Source organism: Thalassophryne amazonica, chromosome 8, assembly GCF_902500255.1.
Source record: "Thalassophryne amazonica chromosome 8, fThaAma1.1, whole genome shotgun sequence".
Classification (NCBI taxonomy): domain Eukaryota; kingdom Metazoa; phylum Chordata; class Actinopteri; order Batrachoidiformes; family Batrachoididae; genus Thalassophryne; species Thalassophryne amazonica.
Genome location: NC_047110.1, coordinates 18,515,941 through 18,541,968, shown reverse-complemented (window position 1 = coordinate 18,541,968; position 26,028 = coordinate 18,515,941). Strand labels below are relative to the sequence as shown.

At 47.1% G+C, this 26,028-nt stretch overlaps 1 protein-coding gene across 2 annotated transcripts in view; it reads right to left on the bottom strand.

The window, feature by feature from the left end:
* The window catches only part of LOC117515312 (solute carrier family 23 member 1-like), a 76,527-nt gene that overhangs the window by 19,102 nt on the left and 31,397 nt on the right, over window positions 1-26,028 (bottom strand). For both annotated transcript variants that reach the window (XM_034175809.1, XM_034175807.1), the window contains one exon: window positions 7,381-7,527. In XM_034175809.1, coding sequence (XP_034031700.1) covers window positions 7,381-7,527 — 147 coding nt within the window. The remainder of the gene's footprint in view (window positions 1-7,380; window positions 7,528-26,028) is intronic.

Sequence of the window (26,028 nt, the reverse complement as noted above, 5' to 3'; positions counted from 1 at the left end):
TCTTGAATGGGCCAATGTATCTGTCCTTCAGTTTCGGAGAGTCCACCTGGAGGGGGATGTCCTTTGTAGACAGCCACACCTCCTGCCTGGGCTGGTAAGCAGGGGCCGCGGAACGCCGGCAGTCTGCATCGGCCTTAGCCCTCGTCCGGGCCTTCAACAAGGCAGAACGGGCGGTGCGCCACACCCGACGGCATCTTCGCAGGTGGGCCTGGACCGAGGGCACACCGACCTCTCCCTCCACCACGGGAAACAATGGGGGCTGGTACCCCAGACACACCTCAAACGGGGAGAGGCCGGTGGCAGAGGACACCTGGCTGTTATGTGCGTACTCGATCCAGGCCAGATGGTCACTCCAGGCCGCCGGGTGCATGGAGGTCATGCAGCGGAGGGCCTGCTCGAGTTCCTAGTTGGCCCACTTTGCCTGTCCATTCGTCTGTGGGTGATACCCGGACGAGAGGCTCACGGTGGCCCCCAGTTCTCTGCAGAAACTCCTCCAGACCTGTGAGGAGAACTGAGAACCACGATCCGAGACAATGTCAGTTGGTATCCCATGCAGACGCACGACGTGGTGGACCAGGAGGTCTGCTGTCTCCTGGGCCGTTGGGAGCTCCGGGAGGGCCATGAAGTGGGCCGCCTTGGAGAACCGGTCCACTGTCGTGAAGATGGTGGTCATGCCCTGGGACGGCGAGAGGCCCGTGACAAAGTCCAGGCCAATGTGGGACCAGGGGCGATGAGGCAATGAGGCACCGGGAGCGGTTGCAGAAGTCCTTGTGTCCTTGAGTGGTCTGCCTTGCCCCTGGCACAGGTGGTACAGGCCTGAACATATTCCTGGACGTCGGCTTCCATGGACGCCCACCAGAAGCACTGCCGGACCACTGCCACGGTCCTTCGCACCCCTGGGTGATAGGAGAGTTTGGAACCGTGACAGAAGTCCAGGACTGCAGCTCTGGCCTCTGGTGGGATGTAGAGGCGGTTCTTCAGGCCCATGCCTGGGTCCGGGCTCCGTGCCAGGGCCTCCCAGACGGTCTTCTCCACGTCCCAGGTGAGGGTGGCCACGATAGTGGACTCAGGTATGATGGATTCCGGTGGATCCGACAGCTCTGTTTTGACTTCATCTTCGTGTACCCGGGACAAGGCATCCGACCTCTGGTTCTTGGTCCCGGGGCGATAGGTGATCCGGAAGTCAAAACGCCCGAAGAACAATGACCAGCGGGCTTGCCTGGGGTTCAGCCGCTTGGCGGTCCTGATATACTCCAGGTTCGGATGGTCTGTGAAAACCGTGAATGGCTCCGAAGCTCCCTCCAACAGGTGTCTCCCCACTCCTCAAGAGTCTCCTTCACCGCAAGAAGTTCCTGATTGCCCACGTCATAGTTCCGCTCTGCCGGGGTCAACCTGCGAGAAAAGTAGGCACAAGGGTGAAGAACCTTGTCGGACTCCCCGCTCTGGGATAACACGGCTCCTATCCCTGAATCAGAGGCGTCCACTTCAACCACAAACTGGCGGCAAGGATCGGGCTGCACCAGAACTGGTGCAGTCGAAAACCGATGTTTCAACTGCCTAAACGCGGCTTCGCACCGATCCGACCAGGTGAAGGGGACTTTTGGGGAGGTCAGGGCTGTCAAGGGGCTAACTACCTGACTGTAGCCCTTAATGAACCTCCTGTAGAAATTTGCAAAGCCAATGAACTGTTGCAGCTTCCTACGGCTTGTAGGTTGGGGCCAATCTCTCACCGCCGCAACCTTGGCCGGATCAGGGGCGACGGAGTTGGAGGATATGATAAACCCCAGGAAGGACAAAGAAGTGCGGTGGAACTCGCACTTCTCGCCCTTCACAAACACCCGGTTCTCCAGCAGCCGCTGCAGGACCTGACGTACATGCTGGACATGAGTCTCACGGTCCGGGGAGAAGATGAGGATATCATCCAGATATATGAAGACGAATCGGTGCAGGAAGTCCCGCAAGACGTCATTAACCAAAGCTTGGAACGTCGCGGGGGCGTTAGTGAGACCGAACGGCATGACCAGGTACTCAAAGTGACCTAACGGGGTGTTAAATGCCATCTTCCACTCGTCTCCTTTCCGGATCCGAACCAGGTGATACGCCTTCCTAAGATCCAGTTTTGTGAAAATTTGGGTTCCATGCAAGGGCGTGAACACCGAATCCAACAGGGGCAAAGGGTATCGATTGCAAACCGTGATCTCGTTCAGCCCTCTGTAGTCAAAGCATGGACGGAGTCTGCCGTCTTTCTTGCCCACAAAAAAGAAACCAGCACCCATCGGGGAGGTGGAGTTCCAGATCAGCCTGGCAGCTAACGAGTCCCGGATGTAGGTCTCCATTGATTCGCGCTCAGGACGTGAGAGGTTATACAACCTGCTGGACGGGTACTCAACGCCCGGGATCAAATCAATGGCACAATCTTACGGACGATGCGGGGGAATGTTGAGTGCCAGATCTTTGCTGAAGACGTCAGCAAGATCGTGGTACTCAACCGGCACCGCCGTCAGATTGGGGGGGACTTTAGCCTCCTCATTAGCTATTAAACCGGGGGAAACTGAGGATCCTAAACACTCCCGGTGGCAGGTTTCGCTCCACTGAGCCACCACCCCAGATGGCCAGTCAATCCGGGGATTGTGTTTTACCATCCACGGGAAGCCCAAAATCACGCGGGAGGTGGAAGGAGTAACAAAAACTCAATCTCCTCCCGATGAATCCCAGACACCACCAGAACTACTGGTTGTGTCTTGTGTGTGATTAAAGGGAGAAGGGTGCCATCTAGTGCCCGTACCTTCAGAGGCGAAGGAAGTGCCACCAGAGGGAGCCCTACCTCCCTTGCCCATCTGCTGTCCAGCAGATTCCCTTCTGACCCCGTGTCCACCAGTGCTGGGTCTTGAAGGGTTAAATCCCCGCTCAGGATCGTAACTGGGAGACGTGTGGAAATATGTGTATGTCCCACGTGAATGTCTTGGCCCACCCTTAACCCAGTTTCTAAGGGCGTGCGTTCATGTTTAACCGCTTGGGGCAGTCTCTCTGCTGATGCTCACTTGAGCCGCAGATAAAGCACTCCCCGCGGGCCAGTCTCCTCTGTCTGTTAGTTGATCTGAATTTGGCCCTGCTCCTGTCCATAGCATCGTCAGCAGGGGGAGCTGTTGCCACACGGAGCGCCGAGGCTGTGGAGCGTGGGGAGGGCGGAACCTTTTCGGACCTGGAAGGGAGAGGGACGGCGCGTGCCCGGCCACGTCCTTCGTCTCGCTCCCGACGGCGTTCTTCTAATTGATTGTTTAAACGTATGACTAGATCGATAAGTCCATCCAAATCCCGCGGTTCCTCCTTGGCCACCAGGTGCTCCTTCAGGACCGGCGACAGTCCGTTTATGAAGGCGGCGCAGAGAGCAGTCGTATTCCAGCCGGACCTCGCAGCCGCGATGCGGAAGTCGACTGCATATTCAGCTGCGCTCCGACGCCCCTGTCTCATAGACAGCAGCACAGTTGACGCGGTCTCGCCTCTGTTAGGGTGATCAAAAACCGTTCTGAACTCCCTCACAAACCCAGTATAAGAGGTAAGGAGCCGTGAATTCTGCTCCCAAAGCGCTGTAGCCCAAGCGCGTGCCTCACCTCGAAGCAAATTAATTACATAAGCCACCCTACTGGCGTCTGACGCGTACTTCACGGGACGCTGTGCAAAGACGAGCGAACACTGCATTAAAAAGTCAGCGCATGTCTCCACACAACCCCCGTACGGCTCTGAGGGACTTATGTATGCTTCAGGGGACGGTGGGGGGGGGTCGCTGAATGACCATTGGAATGTCTATATTCGGCACAGGGTCAGCAGGAGGAGAAGCTGCAGCAGCGCCCTGAGCGCGCGCTTCCACCTGCGCAGTGAGAGCCTCCATCCTGCGATTGAGGATGATGTTCTGCTCAGTCATTAGATCCAACCGAGCAGTAAAGGCTGTGAGGATTTGCTGCAACTCACCAATCACACCTCATTGGTTGTCCAACAGATGGTTGACGCCCCTCAGGATCCATGACGTTGGCCGAGATATCCTGTTGTGAAAGTGTAGTGACACGGACCCACAACAGGGGGCGTAAATGAAGGGACAATGAATGAGCCGAAAATAGAACACTTTACTGTTGTGAATGTGCACAACGAAATACAGACGGTTACAGAATTGGTATGTAGTCAATCTACAGAGGTGACGTGTGGGCAGGTTCAAGGATAGAAGACGTCCATCCAGAGAAGAACCAGATCCCACACGATTTCCACCACCACCAAACCCGGAGGATGCTGGAGCCGCCAAGTCCCGAGTCCCCAGGTGGCCACCGTCTCCGGCTGTCGGATCTGGTACTGCTGGCAGGAAGCAGAAACAGTTAGGTGTGGGTGAGTGTACACCCAGTAACACAGTCAGGAAGCAGGTGGGAATTGCACCTCCACCTCCGCAATACGGAACACAGTCAGTCCACTAACCCGACCAGTTACTTGTCTTACAGTCGTGAAGGGTGAGCTCCGTCACCCTGCCGTCAACGACTGGATCAGCCTCCAGCTGACACTAGCGCTTAGGTCCTTCTGAAATGGATAACAAACGGTTACGTGCAATACGGCACAGTATCTGGCTGAGGAATATTACCTTCAATGGTAGGCGATATCTCGGCAGTGGGGTGGAGATGTCGTCCGGCTTTTATGGAGTGGTTGATGAAGTTTAGATTGATGACAGCTGTCATGAGTCGATGAGTGACAGCTGTCACTCCCGGCTGTTCCCGTGAGGCGGCAGCGCCCTCTCGTGCCTGAAGCCCGCACTTCAGGCAGGGCGCCCTCTGGTGGTGTGCCAGCAGTACCTCCTCTTCAGTGGCCCACACAACAGGTGTGCCATACATCCAAGAACATCACCTCATGTTGCAGCAGGATAATGCACGGCCCCATGTTGCAAGGATCTGTACACAATTCTTGGAAGCTGAAAATGTTCCAGTTCTTGCATGGCCGGCATACTCACTGGACATGTCACCCAATGAGCATGTTTGGGATGCTCTGGACCGGCGTATACGACTGCGTGTACCAGTTCCTGCCAATATCCAGCAACTTCGCACAGCCATTAAAGAGGAGTGGACCAACATTCCACAGGCCACAATTGACAACCTGATCAACTCTATGCAAAGGAGATGTGTTGCACTACATGAGGCAAATGGTGGTCACACCAGACACTGACTGGTATCCCCCCCAATAAAACAAAACTGCACCTTTCAGAGTGGCCTTTTATTGTGGACAGTCTAAGGCACACCTGTGCACTAATCATGGTGTCTAATCAGCATCTTGATATGGCACACCTGTGAGGTGGGATGGATTATCTCAGCAAAGGAGAAGTGCTCACTATCACAGATTTAGACTGGTTTGTGAATAATATTTGAGGGAAATGGTGATATTGTGTATGTGGAAAAAGTTTTAGATCTTTGAGTTCATCTCATACAAAATGGGAGCAAAACCAAAAGTGTTGCGTTTATATTTTTGTTGAGTGTAATTGCATGCCCAAATATACAGTACAATATAAAAAATATTAGACTTTTTAAGGCTTTCATAAAGTAAAGATGCTGCAAAAATAATGACCCACTGTTAAAAACAAAACAAAAGCATGAAATAATTCCACATCAACAGTGTTAAATACTAAAGACTTTTAAATAGTGGGTCAACTATTCCATAGTTTTACAACATGGTGTTCCCCCAGCCTTGCATATGATCTTTCTCAAAGAAGAGATATGTTGTGATCTCTGGAACGGAAAGGGTGATGACCTGGGCTGTAGTAAGTAAGTAAGTGTGCTGGTTCCTATTTTTTAAGAACAAGGGTGATGTACAGAGTTGCAGTAACTATAGAGGCATTAAGCTGATCAGGTACCACATGAAGTTATGGGAAAGAGTAGTAGAAACTAGGCTTAGAAAACAAGTATAGATCTGTAAGCAGCAATAGGGTGTCATGCTGAGTAAGAGCACTACAGATGCAATGTTTGCTCTGAGAGTGCTGATGCAGTATAGAGAAGAAGTATAGAAGTATAGAGAAGGCCAGAAGGAGTTACATTGTATGTTTATGGATTTAGAGAAAGCTTATGACAGGGTGCCAAGAGAAGAGTTGTGGTATTCTATTAGTAAGTCTGGAGTGGCACAGAAGTATGTGAGGGGAGTGCAGGACATGTACAAGGATAGTGTGACAGTGGTGAGATGCACAGTAGGAATGACAGATTCATTCAAGGTGGAGGTGGGATTACATCAAGGATCAGCTCTGAGTGCTTTCTTGTTCCCAATGGTGATGGACAGGTTAACAGTTGAGATCAGACAGGAGTCTCCATGGACTATGATGTTTGCAGAGGACATTGTGATCTGTAGTGAGAGTTGTGAACAGATTGAGTCTAGCCTGGAAATGTAGAGATATGCTCTGGAGAGCAGGGGAATGAAAGTTAATAGTAGCAAGACTGATTACATGTGTGAATGAGAGGGAGCCCAGTGGGATAGTGTGGTTACAAGAAGTAGAAGTGGTGAAAGTAGATGATCTTAAATACAACGTACTTGGGGTCAAATGTCCAAAGTAGAGAGGTGAAGAAGAGAATGCAGGCAAGGTGGAGTGGGTGAAGAAAGTTTTGGTTAAAGGCAAAGAAAATGTGATCATGAGCAAAAGAAAATACAAATACTACACACATTAAGCAATATTTCTAAACTGAGGGGGACCAGGGTGAGAAAATAGTCATCAAAAAAATCTCCAGACTGCATCCTTGAACATGAAAAACTCAAATTTTTCTGGGGCCTTGAATATTCCCCAGACCCCCTTCCAAAAGTGGTCTACTTTCAGAAAAAGACCCCCCACCCCACTTCAGATCCTGGCTATCAGGCCTGACATTTTAATTGGTGTTGAATGAAGTCAAAGCTCCAGAAAAACTGTCCCCTAACCCTGGAAATGTGTTTATACTGAAGTATTTAAATAATGTGTAGGTTAAAGTCTTTCTATAAGATGATGCTGCATTAAAAAAGAGCAGCAATGGTTACTGAGTGAAATATAATCCTGTTCAACAGGAGAACAATTTGCTGTTTTTGTAGCTGTTTCCACCTTGTTTTACCTTAAACTCTAGGACATGATCGTGAAAGGGTTTCTAGAAAAATCTAGATGGTGAACAGCTTATGATTTCACTCATAAATAACACAACTTAGTGAGAGACACGCTCAATATAATTAATAAATATGACTCATAAATTATGATTAATTATGATGAATAAAGTTATCGATATACCAATGTTGCTACCTTGACAGTCATAAAAATAAAGCTTTTCATGTTGTTGCCACCCGTTGTGTGGGTTGGGTGAAGGGGAAAAAGAGTTCCACTGTGGATGTGATTGCATCTGTCAAATTTACCTGGAAACCAAGCAAAATGCAGAGGTACCAAGGAGGCCTGTCATTCAGTGAGTAAAGTAGATCTCTTTCTGCAGCCTCTTCCGGAGCCTCCGTGTTTGGATTCCCAGTGTGAACTACCAACTGTGGCGCTTCATCACTCTCATTACCCTTGTAAAGAAACACAGCACAAAATAAACAATCCATTGGTTCATCACAGTCATAAGTAAGTCAAGCAAAATCACCTAAATAGTCTGTGCTCTCATAAAACATATTGTAAAATACCAAATTCAACAGCTTATTGAACTAGTCCAGAAGGACTCGTTTCCACAAGGAAATTTTACCCCAATCCGTACCATTAAGGTGGCCAAATAATACTTACGATCCACTCTGTGTACCATGGCCTATACAGAAATGTATGCTAACCATTACAGAGTGGCAGCTATAGCCAGGTAGGGGTCAGTGAAGGACTGCATAATTAAAAATTTAAAAATGCGCCAATCATACTGAAAGGTATACCACATTATTTGTCTTATCATACAGATTTCAAAAAGTATATATAGTTTGGACTATCTATGACAGAGTTCTGGAGTTAGGGGGCAAAAACAGCAAAAATGATGGCAAAGGTCAATTTTAGCTTGTACAGGGGTAAAAAGTCCAAGCTGCTCCAATTTTAGTGAAAGCGTGTGCAAATTGTTGGTTATGTAATGGCCTGGTCACATAGCATATGATGATTCCTGAACAAAGTAAAAAAGTCACAAATCATCGAGAAAAGGTGGACAAATGAGCTTTTGACTTTTCCCATCACTGCATAGCCTGCAAATCAAGAGCACAAAAGGAATGAAAGAGGAACAAAACGAAACCGAAGCTAACGTTGATCTCGCCACTTTAAACGAAACACGCCTGGAGCCACTGCTGGAGCAGTGTGTGTCTGCATCCTGCTCTATGTCCCAGGACTCAGCGCTGGGATGGAGCTCTGTAGCATCTGAGTCCTGGAGAAGCTGCAAAGAGAAGTGCGCAATTAGATCCACTGTGGAGATCTATGAGCATGCCGGTGGATCCACCTGCTCTGGTTGCTCATCCAGAACGTCGCCCTCATTATCACAATACTCACTGTCTGGTTTAGACTCTGATGATGCACTGCACGCTCCACCTTAATTAAAAAAACTGAAGCACTTGCTCAACATTCATAAGATGCCAGTGCTGGGAATATCAGATCGCAAAGTTAAGAGTCCTTCTGTGCCCCCCCCCCCCCCCCCCCCAAAAAAAAACGTAGAAAACATTGCCATTTAAAGTCACAAGCAAACTTAAAACTTCCCGTCTCTTGTTTCAGCATTGAGAGCGAGACAGAGAAAGAAAGAGAGATAGTGCTGTCTCTCTCTGCCTTTTTTTTCCCAAAACCCTGGTGTTTCTGATCACCAGGCGCTGCAGCTGTGTGATCAAGCAATCAGTCACACGCACGCACGTGGGTTCAATTACCAGTTCTGTTCACACACGCACATGCTCTGTATACGTGGATCACACACACACACACACACACAGATTCACTCTGGATGAATGCATTCAGTGTTTTGATGTGTTACAGTGCACATGCACGTACATGCACATACAAAAGAACTGTCATATACAGACGGGGAGGGTTGTTTTAATGTGATGAGTTTGAACACAGGGTGAGCTCATGTGAGCAGAGTATCACCCTGATCATCTGCAGAGGAATGGTCTATTTGAAGAGTTTCAGTCAGGTTTTAGAATTCATCATAGTACAGAAACAGCATTAGTGAAGGTTACAAATGATCTTCTTATGGCCTCAGACAGTGGACTCATCTCTGTGCTTGTTCTGTTAGACCTCAGTGCTGCTTTTGATACTGTTGACCATAAAATTTTATTACAGAGATTAGAGCATGCCATAGGTATTAAAGGCACTGCGCTGCGGTGGTTTGAATCATATTTATCTAATAGATTACAATTTGTTCATGTAAATGGGGAATCTTCTTCACAGACTAAGGTTAATTATGGAGTTCCACAAGGTTCTGTGCTAGGACCAATTTTATTCACTTTATACATGCTTCCCTTAGGCAGTATTACAACCCCTGGCAAAAATTATGGACCACCGGCCTCAGAGGATGTTCATTCAGTTGTTTAATTTTGTAGAAAAAAAGCAGATCACAGACATGACACAAAACTAAAGTCATTTCAAAAAATATGGAATCACTCAATTCTGAGGAAAAAATTATGGAATCACCCTGTAAATTTTCATCCCCCAAATTAACACCTGCATCAAATCAGATCTGCTCATTGACACTGACCCTATGCCATGACATTGACCCTATGTGTCTTTTTGCAAGGAATGTTTTTGCAGTTTTTGCTCTATGGCAAGATGCATTATCATCTTGAAAAATGATTTCATCATCCCCAAACATCCTTTCAATTATCCAAAATATCAACATAAACTTGTGCATTTATTGATGATGTAATGACAGCCATCTCCCCAGTGCCTTTACCTGACATGCAGCCCCATATCATCAATGACTGTGGAAATTTACATGTTCTCTTCAGGCAGTCATCTTTATAAATCACACTGGAAAGGCACCAAACAAAAGTTCCAGCATCATCACCTTGCCCAATGCAGATTCGAGATTCATCACTGAATATGACTTTCATCCAGTCATCCACAGTCCACGATTGCTTTTCCTTAGCCCATTGTAACCTTGTTTTTTTCTGTTTAGGTGTTAATGATGCCTTTCGTTTAGCTTTTCTGTATGTAAATCCCATTTCCTTTAGGCAGTTTCTTACAGTTCGGTCACAGACGTTGACTCCAGTTTCCTCCCATTCGTTCCTCATTTGTTTTGTTGTACATTTTTTGATTTTTGAGACATATTGCTTTAAGTTTTCTGTCTTGACGCTTTGTCTTCCTTGGTCTACCAGTATGTTTGCCTTTAACAACCTTCCCATGTTGTTTGTATTTGGTCCAGAGTTTAGACACAGCTGACTGTGAACAACTAACATCTTTTGCAACATTGCGTGATCTCTCTTTTAAGAGTTTGATAATCCTCTCCTTTGTTTCAAGTGACATCTCTCGTGTTGGAGCCATGATTCATGTCAGTCCACTTGGTGCAACAGCTCTCCAAGGTGTGTTCACTCCTTTTTAGATGCAGACTAACGAGCAGATCTGATATGATGCAGGTGTTAGTTTTGGGGATGAAAATTTACAGGGTGATTCCATAATTTTTTCCTCAGAATTGAGTGATTCCATATTTTTTTCCTCTGCTTGGTCTAAAAAAGTAACCGTTACTGACTGCCACAATCTTTTTTTCTTGATTTCTTATAGTGTTTCTTAAAGCCAGAAAGTTGCCATTTGAAATGACTTTAGTTTTGTGTCATGTCTGTGATCTGCTTTTTTTCTACAAAATTAAACAACTGTATGAACATCCTCTGAGGCTGGTGATTCCATAATTTTTTCCAGGGGTTGTATTAGACGGCATTGCTTAAATTTTCATTGTTACGCAGATGATACCCAGCTTTATCTATCCATGAAGCCAGAGGACACACACCAATTAGCTAAACTGCAGGATTGTCTTACAGACATAAAGACATGGATGACCTGACCTCTAGTAATACTGTGAGAAATCTTGGAGTCATTTTTGATCAGGATATGTCATTCAATGTGCATATTAAACAAATATGTAGGACTGCTTTTTTGCATTTGCGCAATATCTCCAAAATTAGAAAGGTCTTGTCTCAGAGTGATGCTGAAAAACTAATTCATGCATTTATTTCCTCTAGGCTGGACTATTGTAATTCATTATTATCAGGTTGTCCTAAAAGTTCCCTGAAAAGCCTTCAGTTAATTCAAAATGCTGCAGCTAGAGTACTGACAGGGACTAGAAGGAAAGAGCATATCTCACCCATATTGGCCTCTCTTCATTGGCTTCCTGTTAATTCTAGAATAGAATTTAAAATTCTTCTTCTTACTTATAAGGTTTTGAATAATCAGGTCCCATCTTATCTTAGGGACCTCATAGTACCATATCACCCCAATAGAGCGCTTCACTCTCAGACTGCAGGTTTACTTGTAGTTCCTAGGGTTTGTAAGAGTAGAATGGGAGGCAGAGCCTTCAGCTTTCAGGCTCCTCTCCTGTGGAACCAGCTCCCAATTCAGATCAGGGAGACAGACACCCTCTCTACTTTTAAGATTAGGCTTAAAACTTTCCTTTTTGCTAAAGCTTATAGTTAGGGCTGGATCAGGTGACCCTGAACCATCCCTTAGTTATGCTGCTATAGACTTAGACTGCTGGGGGGTTTCCATGATGCACTGAGTGTTTCTTTCTCTTTTTGCTCTGTATGCACCACTTTGCATTTAATCATTAGTGATTGATCTCTGCTCCCCTCCACAGCATGTCTTTTTCCTGGTTCTCTCCCTCAGCCCCAACCAGTCCCAGCAGAAGACTGCCCCTCCCTGAGCCTGGTTCTGCTGGAGATTTATTCCTGTTAAAAGGGAGTTTTTCCTTCCCACTGTTGCCAAGTGCTTGCTCACAGGGGGTCGTTTTGACCGTTGGGGTTTTTCCGTAATTATTGTATGGCCTTGCTGTTGTGTGTTGGGGGGTTTGGCTGGACATTTTGGTGTTCTTTTCTTTTCTTTGCTCTCCAGGTGGTATGCAAACTGGTTTTTGTCTGTGGAGAAGGTGCTGGCAGAAGAGTCCTTCACCCTCATCAGCATGATTTGCAGCACCTGTGGATGATGCTCACGTGCAAACTTGAAGACTTTCAGCTGAAGCAGATAATGAGATGGCGTTCTGCATTTAAGCCATGAGTGATTCAAGCAGAATTGCCGGGAACTCGACCTTGTGACGTTCGTTTGTGAGACGCTGAGGACCGCGCCTGGGTTTGACACATCGTGCCTGTGAAGGAGGACGGGTGAGGGACACATGCTGTCAGCACACATCAGAGGTGATTGATTGTCTGAGTAAGTGTTAATAGTAATTTGGTATTTTGTTACGCAGTATATTTGAACATTGATGAGAATTGTGCAGCTCGCTTCTCACGGCCGTGGCGTGCAGACTGATGATCCTCCACCTGTTGTGAGAAGCTGCTCATTTACATAAAGCTTAAAGTCAGACCTGAATGTGTTGCTGATAGCGTGCCTTTGAAGGATATTAGTTGTAGCTGTTGACTTACCTCACCTCTTCTATCCTTCACAGAGTCAGTTTGTCATGTCCACCTGGGGGGGTGTTTGGCGGTGAATTTGAGTCCAGAAGCGCCGGGCTTCGATCCCTTTGGGCGCTGGAGAGCGCGCCGTCCTTCACTCCGCCAGACAAACCCTATTTTATGTTGTACACTGAGTATTGCACAAGAGGGGAAAATAAAATTGTTTTGTTTTTGGAACCGCTTTCTGGTTATTTAGCGCTGGGTTCAGTCAGACGCAGGTCCGCTCCTCAACCCGTGTCTGCACATAACAGTAGTTCCCGGCCATTTCAAAATGGACCCAGCGGCAGAAGCGGTTCCGTTTGCCGAAAGAGTCCAAGAACACTTGGAGAAAATATGGGAGCAATTACAGCATCTCGCAAACCAAATTAAACAAACAGATGCCCGCGTTACGGAGCTTGCAGCGCAAGCCGTTCCGCTTCCTGCTGCTCCAGCGGCGGCACCATTGATACCGGTGCAGATAACTCCGTCACCCAGAGATTCGGCTTCCGAACCAATTATTTGTCATCCAGAGCCTTATGCGGGAAACGTTGAAGCCTGTGCTCCGTTTTTGATGCAATGTTCTCTGGTTTTTGCTCAGCGACCGGCTTCCTTCTTTTCTGATGGTAGCCGTGTCTCATATGTGACAAATTTGCTCCGAGGTGACGCCTTAGCTTGGGTCACTGCATTATGGAGTAATAATTCTCCATTGTTAGGATCCTTTAAGGATTTCTCCAGGTGTTCTGGGACAGGCATAATAATGGACACAAAAAAAAATTTTTATTTGGGCTGTTTTTGTTTTCTTGTAAGGGGTTATAAATTGTTTGGGGATTTAGAGGCGATTCTGGTGGAGTGAACGACTGGCGGTTCGGAGCTTGGCTGGACTCAGCCAATCGTTGGTTTTTATTAGTTGAACTTAGGTATTTTCTGTTTGGGATTGGGTCGTTTTGTTTTGTTGTTTTTTATTTCCCTGCTTCCCTAACCCCAACCTCACTTGCCCTAAGACCATTCGTCTTGTGGGTTGTGGGGTGGTGCAGGTTGGTCACGCTGAGTGTTTCTCAGAAGACCTCTGCACCTAGGGGGGGGTTGTCAGGGGCGTTTTTTTGGGTTTGGTTAGGGCCCGGTTCCTCTCCAGCCCCGGTGGGCCTTTGACCGTTCGTCATTGGTGTTACCGGGGTGTGGTGCAGCGGGAACATACCTCAGTCGGAGTGGTGGGCCAATCTGTTGCCGTTCGCCATTTCGGTAGTTCCACCCCTCCCGATAGGCTGGTGGTATGGTCGGGTTGGGGCACCGGACGTCTTTTCGGTTTTCCGCTGCACTTAGGGGATGGGACTGGGTTAGTTTTTCCTGTTTCCTTCCCCGGCTTGGTAGTTTTGTGCCGTTCGCCAAAATTGAGCCGACGATGGGCTCTGGGAGTGATCTGGGGTCTTTCGGGGTGCTGGGGGAGGTAACAGGGTTTGTCGGTTGTTTTATTTGCCCCCGGGGTAGTTTAATGAAGTCCGCCGGGGGTTGGATTTTTGTGTTTCTTATGTTTCCTTCCAGGTTCCACCTCCAGGGTTGATGGGACGGTCCTCTCGGGGCGAATTGGCTTGTGGGGCCGACTAGCCAAGTGTGGCCGGGTCTGGGGTTCCTGGGTTGTGGGGAGGGTGCCTCCTGGGGTTGATGGTACGGTCCTCTGGGGGGCGCTGTTGCTCCATGTGTACCTGGGGACCTCTGTGGGATTCCGGCTTTGGCTGTTTCTCCTGGAACTGGCGGTAAAGGTCTTCTGGGGGGTGTTGGGCTCTGCAAGTCGTTCTGGGGGGGTTGTTTGTTATTTTTCTTTGTGAATTTATGTTTGTATTGTGTTGTTGGGGCTGTGTTGGGTTGTTGGATTTGGGTGTTTTTCTTTTCTTCCCGGGGTTGGATGGGACGGTCCCCTGGGGAGGGTTTGGGTGGGTTTTGTGTTTTTTCTTGTATGTTGGGTTGTATATGGGACTTTTTGTTTTTTTTTGTTGAAGCCAGCCTGCCTTCCAGCCGCGATGCCCTGTCCTACTGTCTGCGGTGGACCTTGGGAGCGTTACGCCGTCTGCTTCCTGATGAGGACCCCGGAGGGAGGTGCTGTTCTCGGACCTGGTCTGTTCGGTCGCCGGGAGGCTTCCCGTTGATGGGGGGGTACTGTTGTGTGTTGGGGGGTTTGGCTGGACATTTTGGTGTTCTTTTCTTTTCTTTGCTCTCCAGGTGGTATGCAAACTGGTTTTTGTCTGTGGAGAAGGTGCTGGCAGAAGAGTCCTTCACCCTCATCAGCATGATTTGCAGCACCTGTGGATGATGCTCACGTGCAAACTTGAAGACTTTCAGCTGAAGCAGATAATGAGATGGCGTTCTGCATTTAAGCCATGAGTGATTCAAGCAGAATTGCCGGGAACTCGACCTTGTGACATTTGTTTGTGAGACGCTGAGGACCGCGCCTGGGTTTGACACATCGTGCCTGTGAAGGAGGACGGGTGAGGGACACATGCTGTCAGCACACATCAGAGGTGATTGATTGTCTGAATAAGTGTTAATAGTAATTTGGTATTTTGTTACGCAGTATATTTGAACATTGATGAGAATTATGCAGCTCGCTTCTCACGGCCGTGGCGTGCGGACTGATGATCCTCCACCTGTTGTGAGAAGCTGCTCATTTACATAAAGCTTAAAGTCAGACCTGAATGTGTTGCTGATAGCGTGTGCCTTTGAAGGATATTAGTTGTAGCTGTTGACTTACCTCACCTCTTCTATCCTTCACAGAGTCAGTTTGTCGTGTCCACCTGGGGGGGGTGTTTGGCGGTGAATTTGAGTCCAGAAGCGCCGGGCTTCGATCCCTTTGGGCGCTGGAGAGCGCGCCGTCCTTCACTCCGCCAGACAAACCCTATTTTATGTTGTACACTGAGTATTGCACAAGAGGGGAAAATAAAATTGTTTTGTTTTTGGAACCGCTTTCTGGTTATTTAGCGCTGGGTTCAGTCAGACGCAGGTCCGCTCCTCAACCCGCGTCTGCACATAACACTTGCCTTACAATATAAAGGGCCTTGGGGCAACTGTTTGTTGTGATTTGGCGCTATATAAATAAAATTGATTTGATTTGCATTGATGTCCGTCCAAGACACCGGCATACAATCACAATGAGTTCCGGCCACTGAGAACAGTGCGTGATGTCTCGGTATATTCCACCAGCAGAACACACCGCAACCAGCCACCAGCCTGCCAACATACCCATGAACAAAACAAGAACAAAATGTAGAACCCTGATTCCAATGAAGTTGGGACGTTGTGTAAAATGTAAATAAAAACAGAATACAATGATTTGCAAATCCTCTAATTGTTGAAGCTTTGTATTTGGAATTCTTTCACATTCTTGCTTGATGTATGACTTCAGTTGTTCAACAGCTTCATAATGCACCACACATTTTCAATGGGTGACAGGTCTGCAGGCAGGCCAGTCTAGTACCCGCACTCTATTGCTACGAAGCCACGCTGTTGTAACACGTGCAGAATGTGGCTTGCCAATGTCTTGCTGGAATAAGCAGGGACATCCCTGAAAAAGATGTTGCTTGGATGACAGCATGTGTTGCTCCAAAACGTGGATGTACCCAATGTGTAAGTTGCCCATGCCATGGGCACTAACACACCCCCATACCATTGTAGAATGGGGCCTACGTGGTCCAACTTCTGACTTTAGAAATGTTTTCATACCGTTTTATGTCCACAGTGTAATTCCTTTCATCTCTTTAAGCTGTTATGTTGCTTCAAACAACACTCTTCTTACCAGCATGAATGACGTTGGCAGTGAGTTTGTATGCATTGACCTGTGAACCAGAAGTGTTAGCTAGCTCACTGTGCATGCACACTGAGAAACTTGAAACTGGCTTATTAATTTTTCCGAACAACTTTGTTGACCGAAGCTATAGAGTTACGGCGGTAATGGGGCGCACTCGGTGTATTCCTACGCCAGCCTTTCACTGGTGTCCAGCGTGACGATGTAACACTGTTTCTACGTGTTTCTGGGAAAAAGTTCTCCCATCATGCACCTCAGTCACTTCCATCATGCTTCGTGTGTACTTCCTGTGTACTTGCTGTTTGAACTTCCTGTTTGTGGCCATGGTGGAAACTGAGCTGGACTGACTACGAGAACACGCATGTGCTCGTCTGTCATCATCCTCGCTAAGGTCGGCGGCTCTGCTGCCTCCCGCTGCTCGGTATTAGCAACTGTTTGAATTATACATGCATTCTACAATTGGTAAATAATTTATTCAAACACTTCCTAATCATTAATACATGTCTAACTCATGGCGTAATAATACATACATACGTGCACTTACAAATAAATGGTAAAATGGTAAATGGACTGCATTTAGATAGCGCTTTTCCATCTGCATCAGACGCTCACAGCGCTTTACAAATAATGTCTCACATTCACCCCGATGTGAGGGTGCTACCATACAAGGTGCTCCCTACACACCGGGAGCAACTAGGGGATTAAGGACCTTGCCCAAGAGCCCTTAGTGATTTTCCAGTCAGGCTGGGATTTGAACTGATGATCTTCTGGTCTCAAATGCAACGCCTTAACCACTAGACCATTACCTCCCCTAACAAATGAACAAATAGTTTGTTGATGGTTTAGTAACACTCTGGGGCCGACGCTGTCGTCTACGGCGGCTAAGACCAAGCTTTACTAAATTATAAATAACTTTTTAATGATACGAGATAGAAACCTATTTTTTTTCCTGAAAGTTAACTCTGCGGACTTTCGAGCCAGCCATCAGCCATCTTTGTACTCCTCATAGAAGCTGTGTGATGACGTGCGCAATGTGAGTGTCCAATCGGAATTGGTTCACCGTCACATGGTTTTCCAAAATCCAACTGTAGGGCAGATTTACCTCACATGAAAAGCCAAAGATTGTTTTCAGGAGTGATATGTTACGAGTTGGCCCGTTTGAATAGCCCCCTGGGTGCTCCAATGAGTACATACTATTCCAATGCGCCCTGCACCACCATTACGCACAGTGAAAGTGAAAGCAGACGGAGAAGACTTGGAGCCTCTGATGACAGTCTCACGTGCTCAAACAAAGAATGTGTAACTATCAGGACTGCTCCACTAGCATGTGAATGTTACTGGAAAACTCTGTTGCTTTCTCGGCATAAAGCACTGTTTACCATATCAAAATAACAAAATGCATAGACCATTTTGTATATATTGTTCAAAATGTGCATTTGTCTTTGTTTGAACCTTTTAGTTGTACAGTCTTTCACACAAGACCCCAAATTACCTTTATAAAGTGTCAAAACAGTGGTTTATTCTAGTTTGCTGTGTTTTGAATAAATGTGTGTGGAAAATTATTTGTCGCTTTATTTTTTCCTTTATTTTTTCTGATTGTAAACCTTTATTACACTTAAACACAACAAAAACATATATATTCTGAAAGCACAGGTTGACCTGAAAAAAGAGACAAAACTTGATTGTGGGATGCAGGGAGAGCTGTTAATAAAATATGTTAATAAAACATTTATGCCAGGCATTGCGGCTGGGAGAGGAGCGGTGCGTGCTTCTATTGAACGAGGTGATGCAGCTGGCTCAAGTCTGGCCCAGGAGCGGTGTGTGCTTTAGTTGTTTCAGCTGCTGGTCGTGGCGGCAAGCAGCATGTTGTAGCCGCTTCAGCTAGTACTGTCACCTGATGTGCATACGATGTAGCGGGAGGCGGGACAAGCTGTGATGTCATGAGTGGTTCCTCTTGCTCCTGAGGCGTGAGCACAGTGGAAGTCTCAGGTGAAGCGGCCGTGCTCTGAGGAGGCGTACTCATTCCCGGTGACTCTGTGAAACCTGGGAGAGGCATGACCTGCACAGAGGGGTCGGGCAATTTGGGGACTGAGGTTCCCGTGGGTGTGGACATCACGGTGGCTGTGGGTTGGCACAGAGGTGCACAGAGCTTGACAAAATGGCACCGGCTCTGTAATGGCACCCGGTCGTGTATCTGATTCCCCAGGCTGATTTTGCTCCGTCAGTTCTCTTGTGGAAGATCTCCGAGGAGCAGGTGTGGGAGGCAGACAACATGAGGGAGGAGCGCACGGCCGTGGAGGTGCTACTGCTTCAGCGGACAGAGTAATGAAGCTGGGTGTGTCAAGACGAGCAATGATGTCTGCTTCAAACAGAAAGTCCATTGGATCCTCAATGCAGGTAGGTAAATGACCTTGCTTAAACAGTGCTTTTATTTTGGTTAGCTCAGGAAATGCAGTAACCATTTCTGGTGCATCAAGGAGAAGTTTATCTACTGTAGAAAGAATGTGCCGCTTGCTCCGCTCACCTGGACTGTCCATGTACTCAAAAAATAAGTCCTGAAGTTTGAACAAAAATTCTGCCTTGTTCTGGAGTGATGATTCCTCCGTTTCTGATGAGGAATCTTCTTCCAGGTCAATCCAGTCATCTTCACTGTCTTGTGGTGGGTGAGCATATTGCAGGTATGACTCAGGGTGTTTTACCCAATCAGGCAGCCTCTCTGCCGCAAATAAGTCGTCCAGCTCTTCAAGCTCAGGAAAGTATTGATACAGCCAGGTGTTCGTTTCCACCACTTCCCAAGCCTGATCCAAGTAGTCAAAGTAAAAAAAAAAATTTTAGGTCAGCAAAATCTCTTTAATTCTGGTCAAAATCGGTTCAGGGGCTGAGTCTGCGGCCTCCTGGTATAGGCCCGATTGTTCTGACAGGACTGGTGATGGCTTGACACATGAAACAGGAGGAGACCAATGCAGACTCACAGGCATGGTTGGCTTAGATTGGTAAACAGCTTTATCCGAAGACCAGGCATAGGATTCGGTACACAGGTAGTCAAACTTACTGGCAGAGGTATCAGACATGATGCAGGCTGGGTCAGGGTCCAGGAACGAGCAAAGTTCATACAACCGGCGTCAAGGAGTAATATGGGCAAAACAGTGGCAGAGTCAAAAAATAGGCTGAGTACAGAGCAACGGCGAGGCGGAGGTCGGAGGATACAAACAAGGTCAAAAACAGAAGAGCAAAAACAAGACAAGAACAAAAGGCGAGAAAGTGAGCAGAGTCAACAATCGGGCAGCGTGAGCTGTGGAACTGTGAGGGTTTTAAAGAGGAGCAAAGTAATCAGGCTGATGTGAAGCAGGTGTGTGGAGAGAGGTGTGGTGAAGTGAACAAAGAGGAGAGAAGAAAGGCAAGTGTGTGCGAGAGGGCAAAACAAAGCGGTGCAAAACGAGAAGTGAGTGACAGAAAAACTGAGAAACATGACGTGTTCAAAAATGAATGTGAACAAAAGGGGCAAACGTAAGAACTACCATAACAAATCAAAAAGGGGAAAACCAGAAAACTAAAACTTGAATGGACTAACTGAACGGTACAGAAAAGTGAATACAATAAAATGGCAAAAAATCTATCGGTTAATCCACAAATAAACAAAACCCAGTGAACACAGCATAATGCAAAGAATAAAACAAGATAACTGATAAACAGAAAATGCAATGAATAACAAATGGAACATAATCTGATGAGCAACACCAAAGATAAATAATAACAAAAACCTGTGACTAAACATTATACAACAAATGTGATAACCAGAACTAAATTAAGACTAAAGTAACATAAAAGACCCAGAGTAACAAATACAAACTGCACAATAAATGATAACCAAAGAATGAACCAGTGACGAAAGTGTAACACAAGGAAAAGCAACAAATAACTGAAAGACTACAAACTAAATGATGAGGTGCTGAATGAAAACAGTGACTAAATAATAAAGAAAGCAAAACGATAGAATCAAACTGAGACTAACATGATAAAGTATGAACTAATGAAAAGTAAAAGACATCCCAAACAAATTTAATGTCAAGTTGTCATGACAAAGACATTTTTTGGTAATGTCACTTTGATCAATGTCAAGTTGTCATAATCAAGACAACTGAAAAAATGCCAACTTGTCATTACAAAAACCAAATAACACTTTTTGACAGCAGTCATAAACATTTATGACATTGACATTATGTTTATGACACATTCTTGACTGTGTCATGTATAGGGATGGGTATTGATAAGATTTTATCTATCAATACCATTATCGATTCTGCTTATCAATCCGATTCCTTATTGAATTTTGTACTAAAAGTAGGCTTTACAGGTTTTTTATGTATTTCATTGAGTCTTAAAGTAAATGAATATGAAATTGGTCACTGTATCCTTGATCTCTGAACATAAATAAAAAGCGTGTTTCGCTTTGAAGTTATGAATTCAAACTGGATTCTAACGTTCTAACTTGACTCGTCAGAGAGCCGCACAACGTTTGGAGCTGCGTGAACAGAACGGAGGACGATTCTTGTTTCTTTCTCGCAACAAGACAGGAGTCCCAGTTAGTAACTTTAATCTGTACAAAAGTGAATCACGATTGACATATTCAGGGATGAAAGTAGTGAAAAACAAAAAAAGCTGAAACCCAAAATTACCCCCAACACCACCTGCATGAAAATGTTTCAATTCTAGAAGCTCTGAAATGCAATCTGGGACTATTCCAGATGATAAACTGCAGTGAGTGCAGCATCCATTTAGTGAGACAAAAACCCAACTTTCCTTATTCAGATTCATTCCAGTAGTATTCTGCTCTTACTAGGATGCAGCAGTTTTCTAGTTTGGCAGATAGTTCTGGAGGAAATCACTGAAGAAATTAACACATTGAAAATATGGTTTGACCGAATCAAACTGTCATTAAACTTAAGTAAGACAGGGATGAAATGGAGGTGTGAGAGTCACTAGGTGTTCACAGGAAACATTTATTTCTGTATTTATTTATTTATGTTCATTGTTAGTTGCTTTTATATTTTCTGTTGTGTTTCTATTCAGGTTATTTTTGTCTCTTTCTCTAAAATTGTATATAATAATCATTAGATTATTAATATATAAACAAAAATAAATTTAAGAAATATTACAATTTGAAAATAAATGCACCCGAACGTGATGACAGCTGCAGTTGCTTAATGCTAACTTTTCACATTGAAAATGCCATAGACATGCTAACACGTTAGCATCGCTCCCGTTTTTAAGTTATAAAATACATCTATCAACTGTTTCAGAAGACCATAACAGGTCGGTTTAACATAGAAAAGGGATATAATACTCACAGACGTATGCTCTTTAGGGTTTTAGCGGGGGAAAATTAAGCGAAAGAAAGAGAATAATCGAAGCATTGCTTCAATCTGCGAACCACTGCTTCAATTGGTTCAAGGTTCAAAGCAAAGCCGCGCTGCAGAAAAGTTGATTACGAACCCGCTGCAGGGTCCGTAATCAATAGAGAAATTATCATTTTTCTGACAAACACCCCCCAAAACAACGGCCACTCTGAAGGACTGATAACAGAATCGTTAAGCACAAAGCTTATTGATGTCGGTGGATCGAATAATTTCTTAACGATACCCGAAAGGAACCGGTTCTCGATACCCATCCCTAGTCATGTACCAGTTATGACAGTGTCATGTCACTATTATGACGGTACCTTCAAGTAAAGTGTTACCAAATAGTTTAACAATTTCTTAAATCTAGTTATTTCATCTTTTTTTTTTTCCTCAACAAAAGCATTTTCACCTAAAACAGCAACATATTCAAGAAAGAATGTGAAAACAGATTTAGTTATACATGTGCACCCTCTTCTGATGGAGTGGAGTAATAACATGAGAAAAGGAATTTCAGAACTTAAAAAAAAATGAAACTTTCAGGTTCAGTTTGATTGGCGCTCTGTCGGTCACCTGGGCGGACAAAAGACTGCTCTAAGTGACACAACATGACAGACCACCTCATTTTAGGAGAGAATTAAACTGAATTAAAAGAAAGATGTCAACAAATGGTAGAAGGACTAAACTGGACACTTAAAACAGAGAAGTGCAAAAAAAAGTGCATAACTGGGAAAGTGCATAACTGGGAAATAGCGATCTCTGAGTACCCGTGGAAAGTAGCATGAACACAAAATGGCAAATGAATTCTTAATCTGAATTTAAGAACCTTCAAATCAACATCTTGGAATTTCACCATCTGGAACTGAATACAGAGAATTTATCTAAAGCCACGTATATTCAGGAAAAGGAAAGACAAAGAGTGATAGAGTTTGCGATCAAGATTTCCTGAAGTAACTGATCCATAAACTACTTAAACTGCAAACTACAAAAATAAAAAAAATCACATTTTGTGAGACCTGCGTTGATTTTTCGGGAGATATTTTTTCAGCCCGCGTCATGTTCTTTGATTTCTCCAGTGGCTTTAACAACATCAAGCCTAGACTGCTGAATGCAAAACTGGAGAAAATGCAGGTCAATGCACCCCATGCACACGCCATTTGTGTTGCTCAGTAACGGCACACTTGTGGGACACTTACACTTACTCACAGAGGGGTGAGGTGTGGTGAGGTTTGATCCTGGAAACATGGAAGACCGGGTGGATCCGCAGTGAAGCTGGGAGCTGGAGCTTCACCGCGGCAGGGCTGAGGACTTTGAGGATACGGAAGGGCCCGATGAACCTGTCCATCAATTTTGGAGACTGTACTTGCAGGGGGATGTCCTTCGTTGACAACCACACCTCCTGCCCGGGCTGGTATGCAGGGGCCGGGGACCGCCGGCGGTCTGCATGGGTCTTGGCCCTCTTCCAGGCTTTCAACAAGGCAGAATGGGCAGTGCGCCACACCCGACGGCACCTCCGAAGATGGGCCCGGACCGAGGGCACACCGACCTCTCCCTCCACCACGGGAAATAATGGGGCCTGGTACCCCAAACACACCTCAAATGGGGAGAGGCCAGTGGCAGAAGACACCTGGCTGTTATGCGCATACTCGATCCAGGCCAGATGGTTACTCCAGGCCGTCGGGTGCGCGGATGTTACGCAGGGGAGGGTCTGTTCCAGTTCCTGGTTGGCCCGCTCTGCCTGTCCGTTCGTCTGTGGATGGTACCCGGACGAGAGGCTCACAGTGGCCCCCAGTTCCCTGCAGAAGCTCCTCCAGACGTGTGAGGAGAACTGGGGACCACGGTCAGAGACGATGTCGGTGGGTATCCCATGCAGACGGACGACGTGGTGGACCAGGAGGTCTGCTGTCTCCTGGGCTGTTGGGAGCTTCGGGAGGGCCACAAAGTGGGCCGCCTTGGAGAATCGGTCCACTATCGTGAAGATGGTGGTGTTGCCCTGGGATGGCGGGAGGCCCGTGACGAAATCCAGGCCGATGTGGGACCAGGGGCGATGAGGCACCGGTAATGGCTGGAGAAGTCCTTGGGACCTTCTATGGTCTGCCTTGCCCCTGGCACAGGTGGTGCAGGCCTGGATATACTCCCGGACGTCGGCCTCCATAGACGCCCACCAGAAGCGCTGCCGGACAACTGCCCTTCGCACCCCTGGATGACAGGAGAGCTTGGAACCGTGACAGAAGTCCAAGACTGCAGCTCTGGCCTCTGGTGGGACGTATAAACGGTTCTTCGGACCTGTTCCTGGGTCCGGGCTCCGTGCCAGGGCCTCCCGGACGGTCTTCTCCATGTCCCAGGTGAGGGTGGCCACGATAGTGGACTCCGGCAGGATGGGCTCCGGTGGATCCGACTGCAGTTTTGACCTCCTCTTCGTGTACCCGGGACAAGGCATCCGATCTCTGGTTCTTGGTCCCGGGGCGATAGGTGATCCGGAAGTCAAAACGCCCGAAGAACAGTGACCAGCGGGCTTGCCTGGGGTTCAGCCGCTTGGCGGTCCTGATATACTCCAGGTTCCGATGGTCAGTGAAAACCGTGAACGGCACAGATGCTCCCTCCAACAGGTGTCTCCACTCCTCAAGAGCCTCTTTCACCGCAAGTAGTTCTCGATTTCCGACGTCATAGTTCCGTTCAGCCGGGGTCAACCTGCGTGAAAAGTAGGCACACGGGTGAAGAAGCTTATCGGTCTCTCCGCTCTGGGACAGCACGGCTCCTATCCCTGAGTCAGAGGCGTCCACTTCAACCATGAACTGGCGGCTAGGGTCGGGCTGCACCAAAACTGGCGCAGTAGAGAACCGTCGTTTCAACTCCTTGAACGCGGCTTCGCACCGATCCAACCAGGTGAAGGGGACTTTTGGAGAGGTCAGGGCTGTCAGGGGGCTAACTACCTGACTGTAGCCCTTAATGAACCTCCTATAGAAATTAGCGAAGCCAAGGAACTGTTGCAGCTTCCTACGGCTTGTTGGTTGGGGCCAATCTCTCACCGCCGCAACCTTGGCCGGATCAGGGGCGACGGAGTTAGAGGAGATGATAAACCCCAGGAAGGACAAAGACGTGCGGTGAAACTCACACTTCTCGCCCTTCACAAACAGTCGGTTCTCTAACAACCGCTGCAGGACCTGACGTACATGCTGGACATGGGTCTCAGGATCCGGAGAAAAGATGAGAATATCGTCCAGATATACGAAGACGAATCGGTGCAGGAAGTCCCGCAAGACGTCGTTAACCAAGGCTTGGAACGTCGCGGGGGCGTTGGTGAGGCCGAACGGCATGACCAGGTACTCAAAGTGACCTAACGGGGTGTTAAATGCCGTCTTCCATTCGTCTCCCTTCTGGATCCGAACCAGGTGATACGCATTTCTAAGATCCAGCTTAGTAAAGATTTTGGCTCCATGCAGGGGGGTGAACACGGAATCCAACAATGGCAACGGGTATCGATTGCGAACCGTAATCTCATTAAGCCCCCTGTAATCAATGCATGGACGGAGTCCGCCATCTTTCTTGCCCACAAAGAAGAAACCTGCACCCATCGGGGAGGTGGAGTTCCGGATCAGCCCGGCAGCTAATGAGTCCCGGATGTAGGTCTCCATTGATTCGCGCTCAGGTCGTGAGAGGTTGTACAGCCTGCTGGACGGGAACTCAGCACCTGGAACCAAATCAATGGCACAATCGTACGGACGGTGCGGGGGAAGGGTGAGTGCCAGATCCTTGCTGAAGACGTCAGCAAGATCGTGGTACTCAACCGGCACTGCCGTCAGATTGGGAGGGACTTTGACCTCCTCCTTAGCCTGTAAACCGGGAGGAACCGAGGATCCTAAACACACCCGATGGCAGGTTTCGCTCCACTGAACCACCACCCCAGACGGCCAATCAATAATCAATCCAGGAATTGTGCTTCAACATCCATGGGATGCCCAAAATCACGCGGGAGGTAGAAGGAGTTACAAAAAACTCAATCTCCTCCCGATGGTTTCCAGACACCACCAGAGTTACTGGTTGTGTCTTGTGTGTGAGTAAAGGGAGGAGGGTGCCATCTAGTGCCCGCACTTGCAATGGCGAAGGAAGCGCCACCAGAGGGAGCCCTACCTCCCTTGCCCATCTGCTGTCTAGCAGATTCCCTTCTGACCCCGTGTCCACCAGTGCTGGGGCTTGAAGGGTTAAATCCCCGCTCAGGATTGTGACTGGGAGTCGTGTGGCAATCTGTGTGTGTCTCACTTGAATGTTTTGACCCCCCCTTAGCCCAGTCTCTAAGGG